This window comes from Ylistrum balloti, unplaced genomic scaffold (assembly GCF_031769215.1).
Source record: "Ylistrum balloti isolate Yb309-2 unplaced genomic scaffold, AGI_CSIRO_Ybal_v1 Utg369724, whole genome shotgun sequence".
NCBI classification, from domain to species: Eukaryota; Metazoa; Mollusca; class Bivalvia; order Pectinida; family Pectinidae; genus Ylistrum; species Ylistrum balloti.
The window spans coordinates 490937-517289 of record NW_026781942.1 but is presented as its reverse complement, the minus strand read 5'-3'; the positions used below and the strand labels follow the sequence as shown (position 1 = coordinate 517289).

At 36.2% G+C, this 26353-nt stretch overlaps 2 protein-coding genes across 2 annotated transcripts in view; one reads left to right on the top strand and one right to left on the bottom strand.

The window, feature by feature from the left end:
- Window positions 1-10610, bottom strand: part of LOC132565563 (uncharacterized) — an 88771-nt gene extending 78161 nt beyond the window's left edge. Inside the window, exons 1-2 of the mRNA XM_060230211.1 lie at window positions 10441-10610; window positions 4365-4533 (exon numbers count right to left, since the gene is read on the bottom strand). Coding sequence (XP_060086194.1) covers window positions 4365-4533; window positions 10441-10501 — 230 coding nt within the window. The 5' untranslated portion in view covers window positions 10502-10610. The remainder of the gene's footprint in view (window positions 1-4364; window positions 4534-10440) is intronic.
- Window positions 10611-12061: 1451 nt separating this feature from the next.
- Window positions 12062-25864, top strand: LOC132565488 (uncharacterized). The gene is made up of 7 exons (XM_060230139.1): window positions 12062-12216; window positions 20937-21024; window positions 23602-23732; window positions 24533-24623; window positions 24916-25025; window positions 25292-25418; window positions 25790-25864. Exons 1-7 carry the CDS (start codon window positions 12062-12064, stop codon window positions 25862-25864), a joined length of 777 nt encoding a protein of 258 aa, XP_060086122.1.
- The last annotated feature ends 489 nt before the right edge of the window (window positions 25865-26353 follow it).

Genomic DNA, 26353 nt, shown 5'->3' with positions numbered 1-26353 from the left:
TTACCTCTACCCTATACAGTATTACCTCTACCCTAATACAGTATTACCTCTACCCTATACAGTATTACCTCTACCCTAATACAGCATTACCTATTACCTCTACCCTAACACAGTATTACCTCTACCCTAATACAGTATTACCTCTACCCTAATATAGCATTACCTCTACCCTAATACAGTATTACCTCTACCCTAATACAGTATTACCTCTACCCTAATATAGCATTACCTCTACCCTAATACAGTATTACCTCTACCCTAATACAGTATTACCTCTACCCTATACAGTATTACCTATTACCTCTACCCTAATACCGTATTACCTCTATCCTAATACAGTATTACCTCTACCCTATACAGTATTACCTCTACCCTATACAGTATTACCTCTACCCTAATACAGCATTACCTATTACCTCTACCCTAACACAGTATTACCTCTACCCTAATACAGTATTACCTCTACCCTAATATAGCATTACCTCTACCCTAATACAGTATTACCTCTACCCTAATACAGTATTACCTCTACCCTAATATAGCATTACCTCTACCCTAATACAGTATTACCTCTACCCTAATACAGTATTACCTCTACCCTATACAGTATTACCTATTACCTCTACCCTAATACCGTATTACCTCTACCCTAATACAGTATTACCTCTACCCTATACAGTATTACCTCTACCCTATACAGTATTACCTCTACCCTAATATAGTATTAGCTCTACTCTAATACAGTATTAGCTCTACCCTAATACAGCATTACCTCTACCCTATACAGTATTACCTCTACCCTAATACTGTATTACCTCTACCCTAATACAGTATTAGCTCTACCCTATACAGTATTACCTCTACCCTATACAGTGTTACCTCTTCCCTAATACAGTATTACCTCTACCCTAATACTGTATTACCTCTACCCTAATACAGTATTAGCTCTACCCTATACAGTATTACCTCTACCCTATACAGTGTTACCTCTTCCCTAATACAGTATTACCCCTACCCTAATACAGTATTACCTCTACCCTAATACAGTATTACCTATTACCTCTACCCTAATACAGTATTACCTCTACCCTAATACAGTATTACCTATTACCTCTACCCTAATACAGTATTACCTCTACCCTAATACAGTATTACCTATTACCTCTACCCTAATACAGTATTACCTCTACCCTATACAGTATTACCTCTACCCTAATACAGTATTACCTCTACCCTAATACAGTATTACCTCTACCCTAATACTGTATTACCTATTACCTATACCCTATACAGTATTACCTCTACCCTAATACAGTATTACCTATACCCTAATACAGTATTACCTCTACCATAATACAGTATTACCTCTACCCTAATACAGTATTGCCTCTACCGTAATACAGTATTACCTATACCCTAATACAGTATTACCTCTACCCTAATACAGTATTACCTCTACCCTAATACAGCATTACCTATTACCTCTACCCTAATACAGTATTACCTCTACCCTAATACAGTATTACCTCTACCCTAATACAGTATTACCTATTACCTCTACCCTAATACAGTATTACCTCTACCCTAATACAGTATTACCTATTACCTCTACCCTAATACAGTATTACCTCTACCCTATACAGTATTACCTCTACCCTAATACAGTATTACCTCTACCCTAATACAGTATTACCTCTACCCTAATACTGTATTACCTATTACCTATACCCTATACAGTATTACCTCTACCCTAATACAGTATTACCTATACCCTAATACAGTATTACCTCTACCATAATACAGTATTACCTCTACCCTAATACAGTATTACCTCTACCGTAATACAGTATTACCTATACCCTAATACAGTATTACCTCTACCCTAATACAGTATTACCTATACCCTAATACAGTATTACCTCTACCATAATACAGTATTACCTCTACCCTAATACAGTATTACCTCTACCGTAATACAGTATTACCTATACCCTAATACAGTATTACCTCTACCCTATACAGTATTACCTCTACCCTAATACAGTATTACCTATACCCTAATACAGTATTACCTCTACCATAATACAGTATTACCTCTACCCTAATACAGTATTACCTCTACCCTAATACAGTATTACCTATACCCTAATACAGTATTACCTCTACCATAATACAGTATTACCTCTACCCTAATACAGTATTACCTCTACCGTAATACAGTATTAGCTATACCCTAATACAGTATTACCTCTACCCTAATACAGTATTACCTCTATCCTAATATAGTATTACCTCTACCCTAATACAGTATTACCTATTACCTCTACCCTAATACAGTATTACCTCTACCCTATACAGTATTACCTCTACCCTAATATAGTATTACCTATTACCTCTACCCTAATACAGTATTACCTATTACCTCTACCCTAATACAGTATTACCTCTACCCTATACACTATTACCTCTACGCTATACAGTATTACCTCTACCCTAATATAGTATTACCTCTACCCTAATACAGTATTACCTCTATCCTAATACAGTATTACCTATTACCTCTACCCTAATACAGTATTACCTATTACCTCTACCCTAATACAGTATTACCTATTACCTCTACCCTAATACAGTATTACCTATTACCTCTACCCTAATACAGTATTACCTCTACCCTATACAGTATTACCTCTACCCTAATACAGTATTACCTCTACCCTAATACTGTATTACCTCTACCCTAATACAGCATTACCTCTACCCTATACAGTATTACCTCTACCCTATACAGTATTACCTCTACCCTAATACAGCATTACCTCTACCCTATACAGTATTACCTCTACCCTAATACTGTATTACCTCTACCCTAATACTGTATTACCTCTACCCTAATACAGTATTACCTCTACCCTAATACAGCATTACCTCTACCCTATACAGCATTACCTCTACCCTATACAGTATTACCTCTACCCTAATACAGCATTACCTCTACCCTAATACTGTATTACCTCTACCCTAATACAGTATTACCTCTACCCTAATACAGTATTACCTCTATCCTAATATAGTATTATCTCTACCCTAATACAGTATTACCTATTACCTCTACCCTAATACAGTATTACCTCTACCCTATACAGTATTACCTCTACCCTAATATAGTATTACCTATTACCTCTACCCTAATACAGTATTACCTATTACCTCTACCCTAATACAGTATTACCTCTACCCTATACAGTATTACCTCTTCCCTATACAGTATTACCTCTACCCTAATATAGTATTACCTCTACCCTAATACAGTATTACCTCTATCCTAATACAGTATTACCTATTACCTCTACCCTAATACAGTATTACCTATTACCTCTACCCTAATACAGTATTACCTATTACCTCTACCCTAATACAGTATTACCTCTACCCTAATACAGTATTACCTCTACCCTATACAGTATTACCTCTACCCTAATACAGTATTACCTCTACCCTAATACTGTATTACCTCTACCCTAATACAGCATTACCTCTACCCTATACAGTATTACCTCTACCCTATACAGTATTACCTCTACCCTAATACAGCATTACCTCTACCCTATACAGTATTACCTCTACCCTAATACTGTATTACCTCTACCCTAATACTGTATTACCTCTACCCTAATACAGTATTACCTCTACCCTAATACAGCATTACCTCTACCCTATACAGCATTACCTCTACCCTATACAGTATTACCTCTACCCTAATACAGCATTACCTCTACCCTAATACTGTATTACCTCTACCCTAATACAGTATTACCTCTACCTATACAGTATTACCTCTACCCTAATACAGTATTACCTATTACCTATACCCTAATACAGTATTACCTCTACCCTAATACTGTATTACCTCTACCCTAATACTGTATTACCTCTACCCTAATTCATTAATACCACTACCCTAATATAATAATGCCGTATACATAATGTTCAGTGTTAGATATGGTCTCTGGCACTCGCCTAATGAACCATTCACGTCAGATCATTGAATAGGAACAGTGTTCAGTGTTCTTTTAGACAGGCACCTGACAAATCCCACAGTGTGTGATATTGAGAATCTTGTCTTGATATATTGAAATGACTCAAGAAAAAACAAGGATGCTGATATAAAGGAGCAGGTCAACATTGTGTATTGTTAAGATGGCACTTCTCTGTCACTCAGATGACAATGCACACTTTGCTTCCCTGACAGCTTGTGTAGGAAATGTGACAAGGTTTTTTGGTCATCACAAATTATTGAAGGGTTATGTTCTGGAAACTTTACAGATAAGATATGTACAGAAGTAGATGAATATTTATTTTACCTTTGTAAGAAGCATTTTCTGCAGCATTCTACAACTAAACAGTTGTCTTGGTCAGTTTCATTGCGAGTCCCCCATGGTAAGCCCCATATTTTTGTGTTGTCCCCAACTGGTACCTCAGGTCTAGAATTGTCTTTGTAACAGCCTTTGTACCATTTCCTGTCACTGGCAACTGAAAATATAAGAATATTTCATCATTATCAGCATTCCCTGATATCTCGAGTTGAAGAAGGAAAGTCATTCAATATAAACAGGAGACCTAGCAGCCTTGAGAATCACCTGAGATAAGTGATATTGAATATAAAGATAGATTTTGAGTGTCACAAAAAAGAATTTCTGACATTGATGACAGTAAGCCAGTCTCAAGACATGCATACCATCAAAAGTTATTTCCAATGGGAAATAAACAAAATGCTCCAAAATACAACTTTCTAAAATCATTTTAGTAACGTGAACCTCCTCACCAAGGATAAACCTACGATTTTTTTTGGTAAAGCACCTAAAGGCACTTCCATCCATCAAGAGCATTTGATTCTACCATATCTGGATGTTGAAAGGAAGATTTTTGTAATCTGAGTCAATTTGACCCCTTTTGACCCTGCTCATCAGCCCCTGGGGGTCAGCCAGGATCAATATGGGCATACCATCAAGCGGTCATCTTTCACTCACAATTCTAACAAAGTTTAAAACATTTCCAATTGAAATTGAAATTGGAAATGTGAGACCCTAAAGCCATGAAATTCACAATTTTAGTAAAACACCTTAAGACATTTCCAACCATGATGAGCATTTGATTTTACCAATCTCTGGATGTTGATAAGAAGATTTTTGAAATTTAAGTCTATATGAGACTCTGCCCTGTCCCTGAGGCCCCTGTGGAATGGACACTGTATAATTTACTATTTTACTTCATATTATGCTAGGGAAGGTTTCTGCAAAATTTCAATGAAATTGGTTTAGGGTTTTTAATAAAAAGAAATAAAAAATGTCAAAAGTTAACAGATGCATGACACATTGAGGCACGATGCCCGATAACATGTTGCAATAGGTCACCTAAAAACCTGTACCGCCCTCTCTAAAGCCCTGCATTTGAAATATCTCCCTCTCCCTACATCTAAAACCCTGAACTTGAAATATCTCCCTCTCCCTTCATCTAAAACCCTGAACTTGAAATCTCTCACTCTCCCTACATCTAAAACCCATGCAAGTGTTTCAAAAGATAATCAAATTAAAATCAACATATTTACCAGACAGCAGTTTCCTGTCATAACATTTTTAAATGCTTTGTCCTGATTTGGATGATATTGACTCAGATAGTATACATTAATATATACAGTAACTATTTTATTTATAACTGTTGCTCATAAATCAACAGTGAATTCCTTCCTATTTCTGTTTTGCATACCTGACCCCCAACCCCTACTTTGGACCTTTGATTTCTCAAAGAAAAACTGCAAATAATATATTCATTTACATTATGTTTTACTGTACCAGATACATCAGTCTACTGTACCAGATACATCTGTCTGCTGTACCAGATACATCTGTCTACTGTACCAGATACATCTGTCTGCTGTACCAGATACATGTCTGCTGTACCAGATACATCTGTCTACTGTACAAGATACATCTGTCTACTGTACCAGATACATCTGTCTACTGTACAAGATACATCTGTCTACTGTACCAGATACATCTGTCTGCTGTACCAGATACATCTGTCTGCTGTACAGATACATCTGTCTACTGTACCAGATACATCTGTCTAATGTATCAGATACATCTGTCTGCTGTACCAGATACATCTGTCTACTGTACCAGATACATCTGTCTGCTGTACCAGATACATCTGTCTACTGTACCAGATACATCTGTCTAATGTACCAGATACATCTGTCTACTGTACCAGATACATCTGTCTACTGTACCAGATACATCTGTCTGCTGTACCAGATACATCTGTCTACTGTACAAGATACATCTGTCTACTGTACCAGATACATCTGTCTACCAGATACATCTGTCTGCTGTACCAGATACATGTCTGCTGTACCAGATACATCTGTCTACTGTACAAGATACATCTGTCTACTGTACCAGATACATCTGTCTACTGTACAAGATACATCTGTCTACTGTACCAGATACATCTGTCTGCTGTACCAGATACATCTGTCTGCTGTACAGATACATCTGTCTACTGTACCAGATACATCTGTCTAATGTATCAGATACATCTGTCTGCTGTACCAGATACATCTGTCTACTGTACCAGATACATCTGTCTACTGTACCAGATACATCTGTCTGCTGTACCAGATACATCTGTCTACTGTACCAGATACATCTGTCTACTGTACCAGATACATCTGTCTAATGTATCAGATACATCTGTCTGCTGTACCAGATACATCTGTCTACTGTACCAGATACATCTGTCTGCTGTACCAGATACATCTGTCTACTGTACCAGATACATCTGTCTACTGTACCAGATACATCTGTCTGCTGTACCAGATACATCTGTCTACTTTACCAGATACATCTGTCTACTGTATCAGATACACCTGTCTACTTTACCAGATTTATCCGTCTGCTGCAGGGCTCAAAGTTAACAGTTGCCCAATTTGTGTCGGGCAACATGATTTTACCAGTAATTTGCCCAATCTGTCTCGCAAAAAACATTCAGCCAGATACGTGATCAAAGTCTTCTGTCAACAATCATGTCCGGTACCGGTAGAAATATCGTATTGAAAATCATAACTACATTTTCTTACTTAAGTCTGTCTGAAATGTAAACTCTAAAATAGCACCTCCTGACAATTGTTTCCTTTAATTAAATGACAGACGTTAATACTAGAACCGACTGCCTAGAAATAGCTTATGGTTTCACAGTCACTGACATTCACTGCACATGCTCTAGTCAGCGAAATGGTTGAGACAAAATATATCGGTAATAGAGTCTTGAAACAAGCACATGCATATTTTATCAATAAAGACAAAGCTCGTATTAGCACAAATTGAAATTACTAGTGTCAAGAAATAGAAAGAATATGTTTAAGTGGCATGTTTTGTCACTAACCTTACATCACTCAACAGAAAGTAGACTACTGACGGTATGGAATTGTGGGAAGGTGCGTGTGCAAAATTTCTGTCATTTTGCTGTTGACTACGAAGCCAGTATGCAGTATGTCATTACATAAATTCAGGTTCACTGGCAAAAGGCAACCTGATCGCGATGATGGCTATAAGCGACAAAGATCGCACAATAAAAAAGAACATGATCAAACATATGAAAAAATAAGAGTATTTAAACCTCACTGGGCCGAAATTTATCCATGTTTAGTTGAGTGAGAGGGTAAAATGTATTGCTCAGTTTGTACAAAGTTCACGACATGGCTGATAAAACAAGTGCGTTTTACTTGGGTAATGATAGTTTCAATCTCACAAGTGTGAAAGCACATGATAAGAATAAGTTGCATTGGCTTTGTTTGAAAGCTAGGGAAGCAAAAGAAAATCCAGATACAGGTGGGATAAAGTTAGCACTAAGAAATATGAACAAACATAATGTAGATATGGGTGAAAGTTATCAAACTGAAAGAAATGTAAGGAATTTATTGGATCACCTTGTACAGTCATGAAAAACAAATTTTCAGAATCTTTGAAAAATTCTTATTTTTCTTTAATGTTTGATGGGGGTACTGATACTAGTACAGAAGATCTAGAGTTGATGTATGTTAGGTATTTAGATGAAGGTGTACTGGTCAATGAATAATTGACAGCTCATGAATTAGTCAGTGGTACTGCAGATGGTGTTATTGAGACTATCGACAAGGGTTTTTGTGCAGTTGGGATTGAAAACTGGAAGGAGAAATTAGTCCATTTAGGATCAGATGGTGCTTCAGTTTATACTGGCAAAGCAAATGGTGTACATGTTAAGTTGAAGAAAGATATTCCATGGATGTCAGGTTTTTGGTGTGTAGCACAATTTGGAATTGGCAGCACTAGATGCACTTAAAGCAGAAAAGCTTCTTGATGATGTGAAAGAAATGTTGAAACATATCTATAAGTATTACAAATACTCCCCTTGAGCCGTACGAGAATTGAGAGAAATTGTTCAGATCTATGAGGAGTAGGTTATAAAACCTGTCAATGTTGTTGGCACAAGATGGTTGCCCCATTTGGAAAAGGCTCTTAAAGCTTTCCTGAAAAGTTTTCACATAATTCACTCTCACTTCCATAATGCCCTAGTTACATCATCCAGTTCTGTGAAAATGCAAGGTAAGGCAAAGCATGTTGCAACATTTATGGATGAATACAGAAATGTTGCATTTATGTGTTTCATGCTTGATCTCCTTGAAATTTTGGCACAAGTTAGTCTTGTTTTCCAAAAAGACAACACAACAATAAATTATGTTAAGGACTTTGCAGAAAGAGCTTTGTTGTCTTTCATTGCAATGCACAATAAACCAGGTCCTAATCTGCAAAATTTTCTTGATGAAACAGGGGAGGGTGCAAAGTTTCATGGGATTGAACTTAAAAAAAACACCAATGATTTGCATAATTTGGAAAAGACAAAAACCAAAATCTTAGATTTGTTGAGTGATTTTATGGATTGTAGGTTTAAAAGCTGGGTGGAAAATCCTATGATGAAAGCATCAGATCTGATGGACACTACATTTTGGCCTACTACAAAACAAGATTTGTCAACGTTGGGTGATGATATGGTAGATGTCTTGTTGGAATATTGGAAAGTTTTGCTGGAAAAAAATGAAATTCAGCTTGATGATGTGAAAGATGAATGGACTGATTTCAAGATCCTGGTGTCTGGTCATTTTTGTCGTTTGTGCTACAGGTCTCTCTATTAGAAAATCGTCACCAAGTTTTGTTAGGTCTGTTAGAGCTTGTACTTATTACGCCTCTCTCAACTCGCTGTGTGGAAAGAGGATTCTCTGCAGTCAAACGTATCAAAACAGACTGGAGATCAAGCCTTGGAGTAGACACCCTTGACCATTTGATGAGGATTTCAGTTAATGGACCAAGTACCTCAGAATTTGACCCAAACTTGGCTATTAAGCACTGGTGAGAAGCTGGTGAAAGATCACTAAGGCCTAATTCTAAATAAAAACATAAACTTGTTACTTCATTACATTTTAAGAGTAAATAAAAGACAATCTAAAGGAACATAAATGTAATGTTTACACTAGAGTAAAAACCTAATAATTCAACATCATTTGTAAGGGCAAGTTAATTTCGGCAATGGGCAAGTAGAAATTGAATAGCACTCGCCCAGCTGGGCAAGTACTGAAAAAAGTTAACGTCGAGGCCTGCTGCTGTACAAGATACATCCCTCTATTGTACCAAGTGTGTCTACTGTACCCCAGTATATTGTCTACTGTGTACTGTGTCTTTAATTTTATATATCAATGAACCTGACTAATTGACTAAATTATAAAGTGTCGATCTCTACTGATTGTTATCACCTAATATAATAGCAGTATTGGCGTTAACTTTGGTGTAGGGGAGATAACTCTTCCCGTTATGTAATGCATTGTAAGAAATTCTTTCTTGTCGTGTTGTCTGGCGGTAGGTGACAGAGCTACAAGCGCCAGACAATCTTTTTCAAACATGTTTTCATTGAGGACTTTTTTTTTTAAAGAAGGGGGTGGAAGGGGGTGTCTCTAGTCTTAAATATTGACTAAAATAGCTGGAATATTCCACTTTGTCCTTGTATATACATGTAATATGTATGAAAAAAATTAGTTTCAGTTAGATATGTGCGTATACGTACTAAATAAGGTCATTTGAGGTCTAAATAATGTGAATGAACTACTTTGCCAAATATTTATTGTTGTTTCCAATTATTCTTTTTTCAAACTCCTTACTTACTATGGGACTTATGCAAGTCATCCAGCCTCTGTAGCCGATGAACTACCACGAGTACTATACTTTCAAATTAGTCTATACCTAACTAGCTCTGTAGAAGTTGTAAAGTAAGTGGTGACCATGATAACAAACAAAGACCACCTAGCAGTATTACTTGCTCCTGTCACACTATGAAAGTCTGGGAGTAACTTACCTGCACACCAAGTTGATAAACAAAGTACCAGAATGGCGATATGTACACCTAGTTTCTCCATTATACTCAATAACCAGGCCTACACTATTTTGAGGTAATAATCCTCTTCTGACTTCCATAATATATTCATAATTCCGCTTGTTGTTGACAAAGTTTGGAACTTTTCAGAAAGTTTTTCCTCTCAATCTAGCGATCATTGAAAATAGTTCGCAATTGATTCCAACGCATGCATTTCCGCTTTACGTTATCCAACAGTAACGCGGAGCTAATGTAACCGTTATACATATCGATTACTTTTTATTTTATTACATCACTGTGTTTCCAATTACAATCTGTAACAATAACATGGTTCGCTGGCGCCGGTCAAATTATATTCTGTAGCGGCATGATAAATCATGAAGGCGTGAGCAGGCAGTCAGCATCACTTGTTGCTGCGCACATGCAGGTGCTTTGACCTTTGACCTAGATCGAACATACAGATACTGTACTGAGTTCTGAAGAATATACCGTTTCAAAAAACGAAAAATAAATCTTACATCAGTATTTGTCAAATCTTATAATTGTCTATTCATATAGATATATAAATCTTTAAAAGATAAACAAATAAAAAAGATCTCAACTTGTATAAAACTGGACAAGATCGCTCCCATGCAGAGGTGTCAAAACATTCAGTACGGATATTTTAACGTTTTAAATGCATGGTTATCGTGTGTTTGATGTGTGTTGGCACTACACCATGTAGCATTTGCATGAATTAGTTTATAAACTGACCGAATATGTCTTTTTTTAATACGGTGTACTTTTTTTATTGTATATTTATATATTGATATATCACTCTATATGTCCTCCTGTAAAATCAAACATAACAGCATGCTTCTTCCTGTATAGAAAATTATGATATATTACTTCGTATAAAATTGTTAATAAAGCATTGTTCACAATGGTAGTAGAAATAACTTACAAAAGGAAGTCCAATCAGTGGATGTTCGTGATAAACAAGAATTCCCGTCTTAAGCCTATTTTGTCTTATAAAAGTTTTACTGGGGAACGACTGAATGATTGATCGGAAGATGTACACGTAAACAACTGTATGTAATAACTAAATGTAATTAACAGTGGAATGGTCCGTCTGTCTGTCTAGCTGTCTGTCGAGCTTTCTGTCCGTCTATCTGTCTGTCTAGCTGTCCACCCGTCTATCTGTCTGTCTAGTTCTCTGTCTGTCTATTTGTCTGTCTGTCTAGCTGTCTGTCTGTCAGTCTGTCTGTTTTTGTACTGACCATATATTCTTATTTTGCAAAATGTTTCTACACCATCCCCTAATACTACATCTTAAATGCTTGTTAATTAGTATGACAGTATGTATTATACAGTACGTCCCTGGTAGTAAGTGTGTGTCCTCTCTTAAACACAAAATCAGCCTTCTTTTTTCTTGAAGAACAAATCTACGAGATAAAACTGAGTAAGATAACAAGCTTTATCTACATACAACTTATACATAGGTACACAGTACAAATGCTCCAGCGTTATAAAGTCAATGTATGGACTAAGACGTTGATTCGTGCTCTTGTGTTTCATGTGGGATTTGTGTAATTTTGTAGCGCCGTGAAATTCGCGGTTTATCATGTATTGGACAAATGTTATAGTTTTGTGTTTTACTATTTTCTCGGGGACACGTGCACTCTCGTGCACACAGAGAGATTTGTGTTCCTGTTCAATGGACGATGGCAGCGGTGATGTTGATGTTTCTACACTCGGCAACCAGGACGGAAGCCCTATGTAAATATACAGATATATACAGAATTCAAAATGTGATGCACGTCCCTGTAAGCACGTGAGCGTAACAATTCACTGAAATAGTTTGTTATCAGTAAATTTTAATCTCTCTTATCGATGTTCGGAAATCGGTTTATTTCTTCTTATTAATCAACTCAAAAGGCAAGCGAATTTCGATCAGAGAATAAGCTAAAACAATCTAGCTAATTTCCTCTAAGACAGGCAAATTTCAATTGAAAATTGCTAAAACCATCAAATTGATTATCTTATCAGGTAAACTCATTTCTATACGGTATGTACGAGAGAATCGTGTCATTAATTGCATCTTTGATATTCAAGGGGTTACAGTCACTTTCACTCTCTACACCCCTGGAACCATCCTCGATACTTCAGGGGTCACAGTCACTTTCACTCTCTACACCCCTGGAACCATCCTCGATACTTCAGGGGTTACAGTAACTTTCACTCTCTACACCCCTGGAACCATCCTCGATACTCCAGGGGTTACAGCCACTTTACCTCTCTGCACCCCTGGAACCATCCTCGATACTTCAGGGGTCACAGTCACTTTCACTCTCTACACCCCTGGAACCATCCTCGATACTTCAGGGGTTACAGTCACTTTCCCTCTCTACACCCCTGGAACCATCCTCGATACTTCAGGGGTCACAGTCACTTTCACTCTCTACACCCCTGGAACCATCCTCGATACTTCTGGGGTTACAGTAACTTTCACTCTCTACACCCCTGGAACCATCCTCGATACTCCAGGGGTTACAGTCACTTTACCTCTCTGCACCCCTGGAACCATCCTCGATACTTCAGGGGTCACAGTCACTTTCACTCTCTACACCCCTGGAACCATCCTCGATACTTCAGGGGTCACAGTCACTTTCCCTCTCTACACCCCTGGAACCATCCTCGATACTTCAGGGGTTACAGTAACTTTCACTCTCTACACCCCTGGAACCATCCTCGATACTTCAGGGGTTACAGTAACTTTCACTCTCTACACCCCTGGAACCATCCTCGATACTCCAGGGGTTACAGTCACTTTACCTCTCTGCACCCCTGGAACCATCCTCGATGCTTCAGGGGTTACAGTCACTTTCACTCTCTACACCCCTGGAACCATCCTCGATACTTCAGGGGTCACAGTCACTTTCCCTCTCTACACCCCTGGAACCATCCTCGATACTTCAGGGGTTACAGTCACTTTCACTCTCTACACCCCTGGAACCATCCTCGATACTTCAGGGGTTACAGTAACTTTCACTCTCTACACCCCTGGAACCATGTACCATTTTAACCAACCCATTTACAGCTATTATATATATTTCACTTAACTAAAATTCCCCTTAGAAAAGCATTAGATAAGTGTAGGAAACGTCCTTTGATTCAGGTTTTCCTTAACTGACGTAATGCTTTTCTATGGTAGTGTCATAAATTTAAACTACCATAGCCCCTGGAAGATGCGTGAATCTGGGACTAGGTCTGTAAAAATATTCAGCAATGAATCCGAAATGAAATCCTTTTTATTACAATTTTGCCAGTTTCATGTAGGAATTTACCAACTTGATAAAACCCATATAAAACTTTTATATCAGTCACTAGTGATGACTTAATTTTCGCACATTTGGCCGACCAGAGTTGTGATTGCTGGTCACTGCTTTGGAATTCCCCGATTTTCCTGTTCGGACGCAAATGCAGCGTGTGCTAAATAGGTTTTCCGTGTACTTTTTTTCCTCTTATTTTATACAATACACAATACAAAATTTGTTTATTAAAGTGTCATATATCACAATTACATCATATGTAAGTACACAATATAAAACCATAGTGAGACCGTTGGGATCAATCATATTAAACTAAACCAGGTAAATCCAATATCATGAATTAAAACTTACTTATCACAGATCGTAATCCAGAGAACAGGTGATTGGGACAGCCCCTACCTAACAAGCTCTCTGGATTATATACGAAATATATAAATTATAATATATATTGTAATACTAAAATAGGTCTCATCCATACTGTAGCTACATGTTATATATGAAATAATAAAACAATACACATGGCAAAAATTATTTATGATACATTCATCAGTAGTGAAATTTGGCATTCCAAGGGTTGGGGAGAACCCTACCATCGAGGTTTGCCAAACTTACGCTACCTACAATAATTAATTATAATTAATAATAGATGATCAATCGATATAAAAAAGTTCCTGATTTACCCAACGAATCAATTAAAGCATATATTCTAAAAATGTAATCATACGTGATATTCAGCCAGAAATGGCTTACAAGACACTGTTAAAACATTGATTACTCACTTAAAGTGCTACGTCTCCGGAACATATTGTATAAATTATTAGCAAGTGGAATTTGTAATTCCCTGCAAGACATTATAAAATCAAATTTTTCTAAATCGTTAAGGCTTAAAAAATCATTTCTTATTTCGATTCCTGCTCTAAATAAGGATGATCTAATATCATTATATACATTACATTCAATTAAAAAGTGTATCTCATCCTCTATCGAATTATTTACATTTGTACATATTTTGCAAACACGGTTCTCTAATGGAATCTCAGGTTTGGTAAATCTGCCGGTTTCGACTGCAAGAGGTAGAGAACCACATCTTAAATTAAAAATTACCCTCCGTTTATTTTTTTTGTGTCACGAGTTTGACATAAGAATCTGGCGCTAACTCAGATTTAAAGGTTCTGTATGTTCTCAACTTGTTACCGTTTACACTATTATTGTCATTCCACAAGCTGTTGTACCATTCCTCTGTATCTATAGTAATTAACTTTTCTTTAATATTTCTTATCTTGTTTCTAATAGAAAATGTCGAGTTTACAATTTCACTTAATTTTTTCTCTTCTATGACTGTAATAACTCTAGAATCCCAGGATTTTTTCAACCTTACAGACCATAGGTGTACTTTTTTCATAAGACGGCTGTCGTTACAACACTTTATTCTTAAAAACAGGCGCACCGTTTCTAAAACCTGATTAACATTACAAGAATGCCATCCCATATCACCTCGGAGGGCTAAGTTACTTGATCGACGGGAGGCGCCTAAAAAGTATCTACACGCTTTGTGGAGTACAGTGGACACCTCACGGTATTTATTTATACCCCATATTCCACAGCCATAAAAAAGAACCGGTTGAACTAAAGTTTGATATAACTTGTTAAACACATCATATGTCATTTCACCGGCATGAGAATATTTTACATACAACGATGTTAGTGCTCTGCTCGCAGATTTACAGAGTTCTTTTACAGTGAAATGCAAATCCATGTGCTCCTCAAACCATAGCCCCAAGTACTTGTACTTAGTATTTAAGGCGATAACTATATCACCACATGAAAACGTGTGATCAGTAACAGGCATGGAATTATTTCTAAAGTGTACTACATTAGTTTTATCTTGATTTATTTCGATTTTCCACTTTTTACACCACATATTTAATACATTCAACATCTTTTTCATTGACTTTTCGTCGGGTCCAATGAGAGCAATATCATCAGCATAGAGAAGAATGGAGATGACACATGATTCTATATCTACTCCACATTTTAAATCATTAATGTCTTTAGCTAAGTCATTTATGTACATGGAAAAAAGTGTCGGTGATGCGTTACAGCCTTGTTTTAAACCTTGCTTCATAGTTACAGGTTGAGTAAGAACACGGTTTATTCTAATTCTACATTCATAATTAAAATATAAAGATTTAATAGCATCCAAGAAATATCCATTTAAACCATAATGTTCTAGCTTAGCCCACAAAAGATCTCTGTTTACACAATCAAATGCTTTCTTCATGTCAACAAAACATACAAAAGTAGATTTTTTCTGGATTTTTCGGTTATTTATGATAGAGTACAATAAATACTGGTGATCTAAACAACTTCTATTCTTTCTAAAACCGTTTTGTTCATCTACCAGTAATTCATTCGTTTCTAACCATTTTGACAACCGAATATTTAAAACATCGGCGTAAATTTTACATGGGATAGATATAAGTGCGATTCCTCTGTAGCTTTGAGGATTCAATGGATCCTTTCCTGCTTTTAAAATGGGGTTAATAATACTCTGTGTCCATTTGTCTGGTACTATGCCATTATTAAAACAATGAACAATAATTGTATATAAAAGATCAACACAAACTGGGTTTCTGAGGACATTGCTCTGAATATTGTCGATACCGGCCGCTTTATTTAACTTAGCGCGATAAACAGAATCTTCAACTTCTTGACGGGTTATAGGTAGGTTCAATATAGTACTGTCGGTGTCGAGCTTAGGCCCCAATATACTTTCTATGTCTTCTGTTACAACTGTAGCGTCTGAAGTGTCAGCGCCTTGAAGATTCTGGAAAGAATCGTACCAAACTTTTAAAGATTCATCACAGTTTTTCGTAATGTTACCACTTGCATCTCTCATTGTATTTGGTATGGTATATGATCTCTCTCTTTGCATACCAAGCTGACCTATTTTCTTCCAGAAATCGGTAGGGGAATTATTACACATGTCGAGCAATTCATCTTGTTTAAGTTTTTGGTATCGGTGCTTTTCTTGTCTAAGTGTTTTATTAAAAAGTTTACGGTCATTTATATATTGAATTTTTAGTAATCGCTTTAAATTTGCATGACCCTTACACTTAAGCCATTTTCTCTCACTTTCATTACGCTCGTGAACTAAGTTATGTAACTCTTCCGTCCAATAAGGTTTCCGTCGCAGAGTAGAGTTTATTCTCCCCATACTATCTCTAACCTTTAGTGTTGGTAACTTAGCCTCCATTTCGCTTTCTATTAACTTAGTAAAGTCGCTGTACGCTTGGTTAACATCGGAGGAAACCTCTAAATCATGCTCTATTTCGTCAATTGCCGTTAAAATTTTCCTCATTGCATCATCATCATTCATGAAATTTTCAGGAATATATTTGGTGTCGTATCGTTTAGGTCCATTACACTTTGTTTTCGTGACATCTGTTTCATTTTCTACACTACATAAATTGATTTTGAATTCTAGCAAGGAATGATCAGGAATACGGTCAATATGATTTAATGACAAGCGTTCACTAATATCAGACATGAGCTGAACATTAAAATCTTTAACGCTGCTCAATCCTTCATGAGATACTAGTAAGTAGTCTACAACCGACTTCCCCTTTGATGACACCTGGGTAAAATTTTGGTTACCTAACCTGCCGTTAACAATACTAAAATTGGTATCAGAGAGGAAATCGATCAGCTGATAACCATGATCATTTATGGTACTGTCGATAACGATACGGTCTGTTATGTCATCGACACCTTCAACATAATCAGTAAGGTCACCACATCTTGCGTTGAAGTCCCCAATCACATAGACATGTCCTAAGTTTTGGTACAGATAAACTTTTTCTATCAAGCTACTAAAGACACTTTCCGCGTCAGAAGCTCGTGAGGAATCTTTAGGAGGGAGGTAACATACGCATATTACAAAAACTTCACCATCACCATCATCGAGTTTAACCCATAGACAATCTTCAGTTGAATCGTCAAGTGTGACACACTTATATTTTTGGTAAAAATCCTCTTTTATGAAAATACATACACCACCACTGCCTCTTTTGGCGCTAGAATTAGTTTTTCTGTTTTTATATAAACACTTGTAACCTGTCATATTGAAGTGATGTTTATCTCTCCAAAATGTTTCGGCACAACAAAATATATCAAAATTGAGGGATTTCACAACTGTTTCTCTGAAAAAAGAATTTTGAGAACCTTTAACATCTTGTCTCATAGCCCATCCACCTACATTGAGGAAACCTATATGTGCCTTACCCCGCGACTCCTGTGCTTCCTACCTCCATGCGTTTCGTTTCGAGTCCGACCATCTAGAAGTTTGATCTCTCCTGTTATTACGTCCTCTCTGGTTGTACCTATGTCTGTCCTGAAATCCGTCTCTATCCTCCTGGAAACTGCTGCGGCGTTGTTTATAGGGTGTCGAGTCCCTTCGTGGGCCCCGTTGTCCGTCACGCTGCCCGTCACGGTGGAGTGATCCAGAATACGAGGATGTACTTCGTTCACCCCAGTTGTTGTTACCCGTGCGATCACCCCGGGTACGTTTGTGCACGGCCGTATTTTGTTCTCGTGGTCCTTTCTGTGCTAGTCTGAGAGCTCGGTCGGCCTTCAGTTCAATGTTACTTTTGTCGTTGTCGATGTACACGTCTTTGTATTTACTGTTGCTTCTTAGTTTTGACTTTGTGCTCATTATTTTTTGCTTATTTTCTGTTGTGTCTAATGTTACAATTATCACACCTGGGTATGTGTTCCTAGATTGTTTACGCTCCACGTTTTCTAGGGTGATGTTCATGTTTAGGCCTTCATGTAGGAGTTTTTTTACGTTTTGTTTGGTAAAGTCTTTACCATTGTCACTCTTTTCTTGTTTTGACATTTCCAAATTTTTAATTACAATGTTCCTGTGTTTGTTGTTTGAGATGTCTAAGCAATGTCGGTCATTGACACTCGTATTTCCCCTTGTCCCTTGGTTAAGTTCATCCCTGAGCGAATCACGCAAGCCTTTCAGTTTTCTGTCCACCTCCATTCTCATATTTTGGATTTCTTTTTCAATATCACTTTTAGCTTCCTTTTTCGCATTTTCAACTTCAGTTTTAATTTTGATTTGTAAAGAATCAGTTATTTTGTTTTCAAGATTGTCCATTCTTTTCGTGAATAAATAATGCATGCTGGACATGTTGTCTGTTAGTGAAGATATTAGGTCTTTGATATGTGCGATGTCCGTTTGATCAGACCGTTGGGATGAGGTGGGATTGGTGACGGGGGGGTCAGGGGTAGGGTCAGATTCCGGGTCGTGTTGTTTTTTACCCTTACGTTTCGATAATTGTTTTAATTTCGGTTGAGTCTTACATTTCTTAGTTTTTGGAGTACAACACTGATCGGTATCGTTGGCCTTTTTACGTTTTCTCTGTGTGCCACTCACCTGTACAGGTTTATGCACGAGCGCAACAGTGCTGACCACTCTGTCACTGTCCGCTTCACTGACTGTCATCGTTGTCGCCGTTGCTGACTCGATGTCACTAACACTTTGTTGAGATAAAGTTTCGCTATTTATCTCGTCACATTGAAGTATCTCAAACATGTTGGAGTCCATCATATTTCCGAAGCTACTAACTTCAATCCGATAACAGTTTTTAAGTCAATTTAAGATTATGATGAGAGCTAATTCACACCAGTCTTCTCACGAGTCATCGAATTCTACTCACCCCTCAGGTGTTGATATTCAAATTTAAAAATCGAACTTTCTCGTCTTCATGTGCATTTAAAACGTCCAGAAAACACACAAGTTGATGTTAAAACACTTCCTAAACAGTTCTGCCTTTAAAAAATCCAGTTTAAAACTAATAAAATTCACTTTTTATATATAGAAACAGCTTGGTGAGCGATTCTTTTCAATTAACAGTATAACATGGTGGTATACAAAGTAAAACCGCCTATTTTGAATGGCGTCGTCTTGTTGTCAAGTGTAATGTCAAACTGTTTGACGTCAAAGATCGCTCTAATATTTCTCAAACTTTTTTAACACTGCAATATTTTGTTTTTTCTTCATTTTTTCCTTTTCAAGATGTTACGAAAAGAAGACTTCCCGTAAAATGAAGCGAAGGTAGAATAAATTGGTTTTTAATCCAATAATTTTCCTTAATACTTCTGTTTTCTCTGATTTTGTGATTTATAATTTTGTAAACGGTTGTAAACAGGTTATAGCTAATAGTCTTGTTTTGAAGCGCCTACGTAACGCGTCAAAGAACGTGCAAATATATCCGGAACTTTCCTAAACACCGCTTTTTTATATTTGGATCGGCCTTTAGTTTTCCTTTAAAATTTCATAAGAACATTGAATGGTCTCCCATTTCATATATAATCATTAGCTAGTATGACAGAATATATCTATATTCTTAAACATGAACAATGAATGGCTCCTGTTGACGGTGGCTATGGATTTATTAGCCTGTAACACTAAATGTTAATACAAGTAAATTCTCACTAAAATTTAGCTATTCCTTTATTGATTTCAAAATAATACACCCTCGTAAACATAGAATTAGTGTTAGGTTACTGCAAAGCTATTGATTTTATCATAATGTAAGTATAATAATTTTGGTATGTATGAATTGTAAGTGTTTGTGCGAGTGTCTGGGTGTATGATAAGCTATGTTGTTTGTACACCGTGTGTTCTTTAAGGAGAGGATCTGAAGCTTTTAACTGCTGTCTAATCTGCTGTATAACCTATTGTTATATCCCTATTTACATGATGAGAAAGTAGGACTTAATCACTATGTCTGTCCGTCCGTGCGTGTGTGCGTCCGCCCCTTCCAGTCTTCTGGGCCAGACATAACATGAGTCCTTTAACAAATTTGGTTCATATTCACAACAAGCTCACTTTTTTTCATCTCTAAGATCAAACTATTTATAGATATATTGGAAGGGTATAAGATTTGTAATGTTTTTTTAAGAATGTGTTTAAACAATTAAAATATTTCTATCGGGACTAAGTATTATATTCTGCGTTTTATTTAAAACTATGAATTTTTTTATTCACACATTTAGATAGTTTCTTTTCAGCATAGTTTTATTGGTTACATCTTAAACAGAAAATGACTTGTTATTGTTACAAACAAAAGTCTGTTTTGATTTTTCTTTGCCTAGGTTCAAAGATATGATTGCTGCGGACGGGTTTCAATACTCTCTCAATCTATGCTACCCATTTAATGAGATATCATGTACAAACACTTCCGTGAGTATCATGCATTATGTTATTTATGAACAAAAGATGACGACGATGAAACTATTCTGTTGTATTACTGTAAAGTCACATTTTCATTGACATTTGATTTCGTGGATAAATAGTTTTCAATAAACACACTAGTGCTAAGACGAAGGCCACGCTGCCCGACAGTCCATATCACTGGTCCTGGCAGTCGCCAGGTTCTGGCCAAAGGTCGTTTTTAGGCTAAACGTACTCAGTACGCCTAGCCTATTGCGACGGCCTGCGTACGCGTAGCCTATTGCGACGGCCTTTCAGACAAAATTTATCGATCCTGGCCTTCTCATTGGCTGAAATATCGAAAAGAGTTAGAGCCCTCTAGCGGCAATTTTCTGCGTAAATAATGCCGCGATCTTTCAAATCGCTATTTTAAAAGCATCCAAAATTTGTTATTTTTTTAATAACAATAGGATTACTATATATTTCAAAAAAGAAGCAGTGTGGTTGAACTATTGATAAATTTTGAACAATATATTTTACGGAATTCTCGACATGACGTAAGCGTACAGAACACTGTACGTGCGAGTTGATAAGCTAGTCTGGGAGCTTGGTTTGAATTATCAACGAACAGCACATATAAACAAACAAAACTTACAAACAGAACATCAATTTTGTTTTAATCCTTGTCTTTGTGGCAAGATCGTCTTAATATATAACATCACTTTACCTCAGTAGACGTCACCGAATTGGACTGTTCGTCCCACGCGCACACCCGCCGATATGACAATTTTTTCAGGTTTTTCACACCCACCGCCATGACACTTTTTCAAGTTTTTGAAGATAAAAAGTTTGCGCTTCGTAGGCAAGGTACATTTGGTGCTCATGATTTATGAATAATATATGTTTAATACTGTACTGATCATGATGTTGACTCTGTTATAACTTATACTTTTTGTCTTTTAGTTTTATTTGATGAAGGTTGATTGTGCTGATTTCTCAAGGTTTGTTAATGTGTATCAAAGTTCCTTGAAATGAAAATATTCCTTCAAACAAAGCGCGTATAAAAAACCCCAAAATATTCATGTTTATAATTATCAATTAACTAGAACGAAATATTTCCATAACATATTTATTCATTTAGCGTGTCATGGTGACATTATCTAATGCATTGGAGATCAGAAATAGTAGTAGTAATAGTGAAAATATTGTAAATTTTGTATATATATGGAAGTCTGGTTTAATCTCAAAGAACTATGTCTTTATAGACATAATTACTGGAAGAAAACTCTAACCATGAAACTTCAAGGAAGATAGCCATGTAAATACATTTAATGTAATTACTTACCTCATACTCGATGTGCTTGTTACCTGTTAAGAACCGTTAATTATCCAATAAGCCAAGCCTTTCATGCTTGTTAAATCAGGTACCTGAGTGAATTTGTTTACGTAAGGTAATTAATTATGTTAGGGTCACGATGATTGTGGTTTCCTAATTGTCAATGGATCAAACCACAACTGTTTCATCGCGGTAACCAGTAATCAATTAATCTTTCTGTAGAAAACTTTTTTTTTAATCTGACCCCCAAAAAGTACCTGCGCACTATACCAGAGTGCGCACTATACCCGCAAATTTACGGCACACTTTAATCTATCTGAAATGCTGTGTACACCTTATCTACTTTCCTCAAGTACAAATATAATCATAAGTAAGGACTATTACTTTGCAATATATTCAAAATAAAGAAGAAGGTATAAAGTCCTTTCGATTTGTTTAAATCCTCATATTGATAGGATAGTAATTGCAACATCTTGGGTATTTCAAAGGTTTTATTTAGTCAACTTCATCATAGAGCTATTTATCATTTGGCTTGTTGGCGATAAATATATGGTTGTGTGTATTTTGTTATTTTTTTTTACCTATTTTGATTTGTTCACATTATTGTCGTCAAATTTGAAATAAGAATTAAAGAAGATATATAATCGCTTAAAATTAAGAAAAATAGCCTCTGGTTCTCTTATTTTAGTAATTTTTTAATTCCAAAGTGTAGGAGTATGGGGAAAGTAATATAGCTTTGAGGTTATTTGTGAACATTTTTTCAATACGTTTAGCCTCTCAGTATTTCAGTACTTTGATTTTATTCCGACTTCCTACACTATTCAAGTCTGGCCCCAGTTTTACGAATCTTCCTTGACTTAAGGAATTTTTCTTAAATTAAAATTCCCAGTAGGAAAGCATTACATAAGTTAAGGAATTTTCCTTAAATTCAAGTTTTTCCTTAACCAAGGCAGATTCTTGAAACTGTGGCCTGACAATTCATAAATGACCCCGGCTGTTGATAGGACGTAAAGCAACAAAGTACATCCTGGTTAAAATAATGTGTATATCAAACTGTTAATTATTAACATATCACTGGACTGATTCATGGCTTTAGAGTACCAACAACATTCAGGAAAATAAAACCCTCACGTAAATGAACGATTCTACAGCATTTACCAAATTCATTGACAAATCTCAGGAGTCTGTTTCGCACGTGAACATGTCTTTTGCTTGCTATTCTTTTACTGAGGCTATTTTGACGTTAAGATTGAGATGATTGGTATATACAGGCGTGCCAAATTACCACTAACGGAACAAGCGGTTTCGCTATAGGGGACTCCGCAAACGTCAAGTTCTCCATGGACACTTTGAACCAGGTCCACATCAAATACACCAATACAGATGGAAATGGTGTCGTAAGGTAATGTAACATTCTTGGATTTAGGGATTGATAGGTTACATAATTCTAGATGACTACTTGTGACGATAAAAAGTGTCGAGCTAGTTTTAATGTTCGACTGCAAATTCCAATACAATTTTAAATATTGAACACAAAATATAAACAAGCTTTTTTACAACCCAAAATAGTCTATGAATTGATTATACAAGTTCTATACAGTCGTGGTACCCTTTAGTTCAATCAGTTGACTAATAAACCGGAAGTTGAGGGTTCAATATCGAGCAAAAACGACCCTAGGACCTGATAGAAACAGCCTTATCTAAATATATAGTGTAAGCTAAGGTTCTCACTGGTATTGTTTTTGGCTTTATTCTATGGCTGGTTTCACATTACATAACTTATCATAAGGAGCATGGGTAACAACACTATTGTGACGTCATAAATAAGTAACGTGTTGATTATGTCATAAAATTGTCTCGGTTGTGAAAGACGCTGAAAAATGTCTGTTAAGTGGGGAAATAATTGGGAATTATGGGTTAAATTATAAATAGAATCTTTTTAATATAAATAACTGATCTCGTTAAAATTCCATATTACATCATCATTCACGTGATATCCTCTATATTGTAAAATAAATACATATGAAACATTTCTTTAAAACCGGCGCAGGATTAAAATCATTATCAGTTAGTTACCTTTGGCATTTTGTGTGTTTGTTAAAAGCAGAACACAAGATTGGTACCATGGTATTTGACAAGGAGGTACAGTGTCGGTTTGATCATTTCTTCAATCTAATTTTTCTTCTGACGAAACATCCACAGGATCACCGACGTGACGATGATATGTAGTCCCTCGGCCGACCCACCTATAGTTACCACCAATGGGGAGACCTTAAAGGGGTCCCTGATCTATGTAAGACGATTCCGTATATCTACAGATGCCGCGCGTTAAATGTAATTTTTGTGATCACGCTAGAAAGCAGCTGGTCAATAACATAATTATGATACAAGTACCCCTTCCATACACAGAAAATAGCAGCATATTTTGCATCGTTTGTTTCGGTAAATTAATGTTCAAGAAATAATAACTAATATTATGTAAATCAGAGTAATCCGATTACAATGGATAATAGGCGATCTAATATATCATATGATATATACAATACACTACAGTATTCTCCATATTTTGCCTTTTTTGCGAAAAGGAGTTCATCTTATACTCAAAATGTGGCTGTGCGGGGCAATGTGACACCAAATCGCAACCACCAAACAGGTCAACAGGGGTTCTCAGTGTTGGAACCACAATTATCATTGTGTAAGTACGTTATATGTCTATCACGTTTCTATATTTAACAAATCTGATCGCTCATTAATAAAAATAATACGGACCTTCCTCGTTTATATTGGATTTTTTTAACATTACAAAAATGCAGACCCTATTGAAAAACCGTCGAATCCATATAAATACAAATCGTTTCACCTGAAAATATTCAAGTAACTGTCATTTTCTAATCTTATATAAATCATGGTAGAGATATACGTTAAAAAGGCAAAACGGAAAAGATCACATTTTTCTTCTAGTGCTCTGTCGCTGGGCTTTTCTTACATGGTTGGAGGTATTTTATATATGAAGATGATACGCCACACTAATGGGAAAGAGATTATACCCAATTTATCGTTCTGGGGAAGTTTACCTGGTCTTGTCAAGGTAAGTAGTCACCGGTTATTAGAGGTATGTTCTATAAGAAGATGGTCCATCACGCCCAGGGTAGAGAGGTTGTACCTAATGCCTCGTTCTGGGGAAGTTTACCAGATATTGGCGAAGTATTCTTTTATCAAGTGTATAAAGGCAATATTGCACAAACATATTTTATACAACACTACAATCGTGTGAACACATAATACAAACATGTTAGCATTATTAGTGAGGTATAACAAATGAAAACTATTAGTAGATCAATATATTATTGTACTAATAAATACTTAATGTATTTAGTTTTCTATAAACATCATTAGTGACAAATTGAATTAAATTAGATATTGATGTATCAATGTTTTAAGATGATTTGGATGCTACAGACGATATCAATTCACCTGGGTTTTTATCCTTTTGTTATGTTCCAAAAATTAGATCTTACGGATTCAAAAAGTTAGACAATAGTATGACATTGGAGGAAGCAGGGATACATTAAACTAAAATAGAAAATAATAAAGTTCAGACGGATTCATTGCAGAATAATTTCAAATGTTTCTTGGAAACGATTGTGCACATTTGTTGTAAGATCTGTTAATTCTGGCTATTATAAAAATAAATTCTTTTTTAAACAAGCAACTTGCATACACCAAAAACAAAATACCAAGAAAAAAACCAACACGTCAACACAATCATTATCCAAAATCAAATTCAATAAAACTAGGGTAACATATGAACAAAAGAAAGATTTACACGGAGACTCCTGAAAAAAAAGGTACAAGGAGAATAAGACCAGATGTTCCTGGTATGGTCACGTGATGAGCTAAGGACAGGTTGTGTAATGTGAGCTGTGAGAACTGTATACCTTTTAATCAATTTCTGTGTTGAGATCGATAACCAAACTTTGCCATACATTAGTGTATGTACCATTGATACGAACTGTCTGTGTG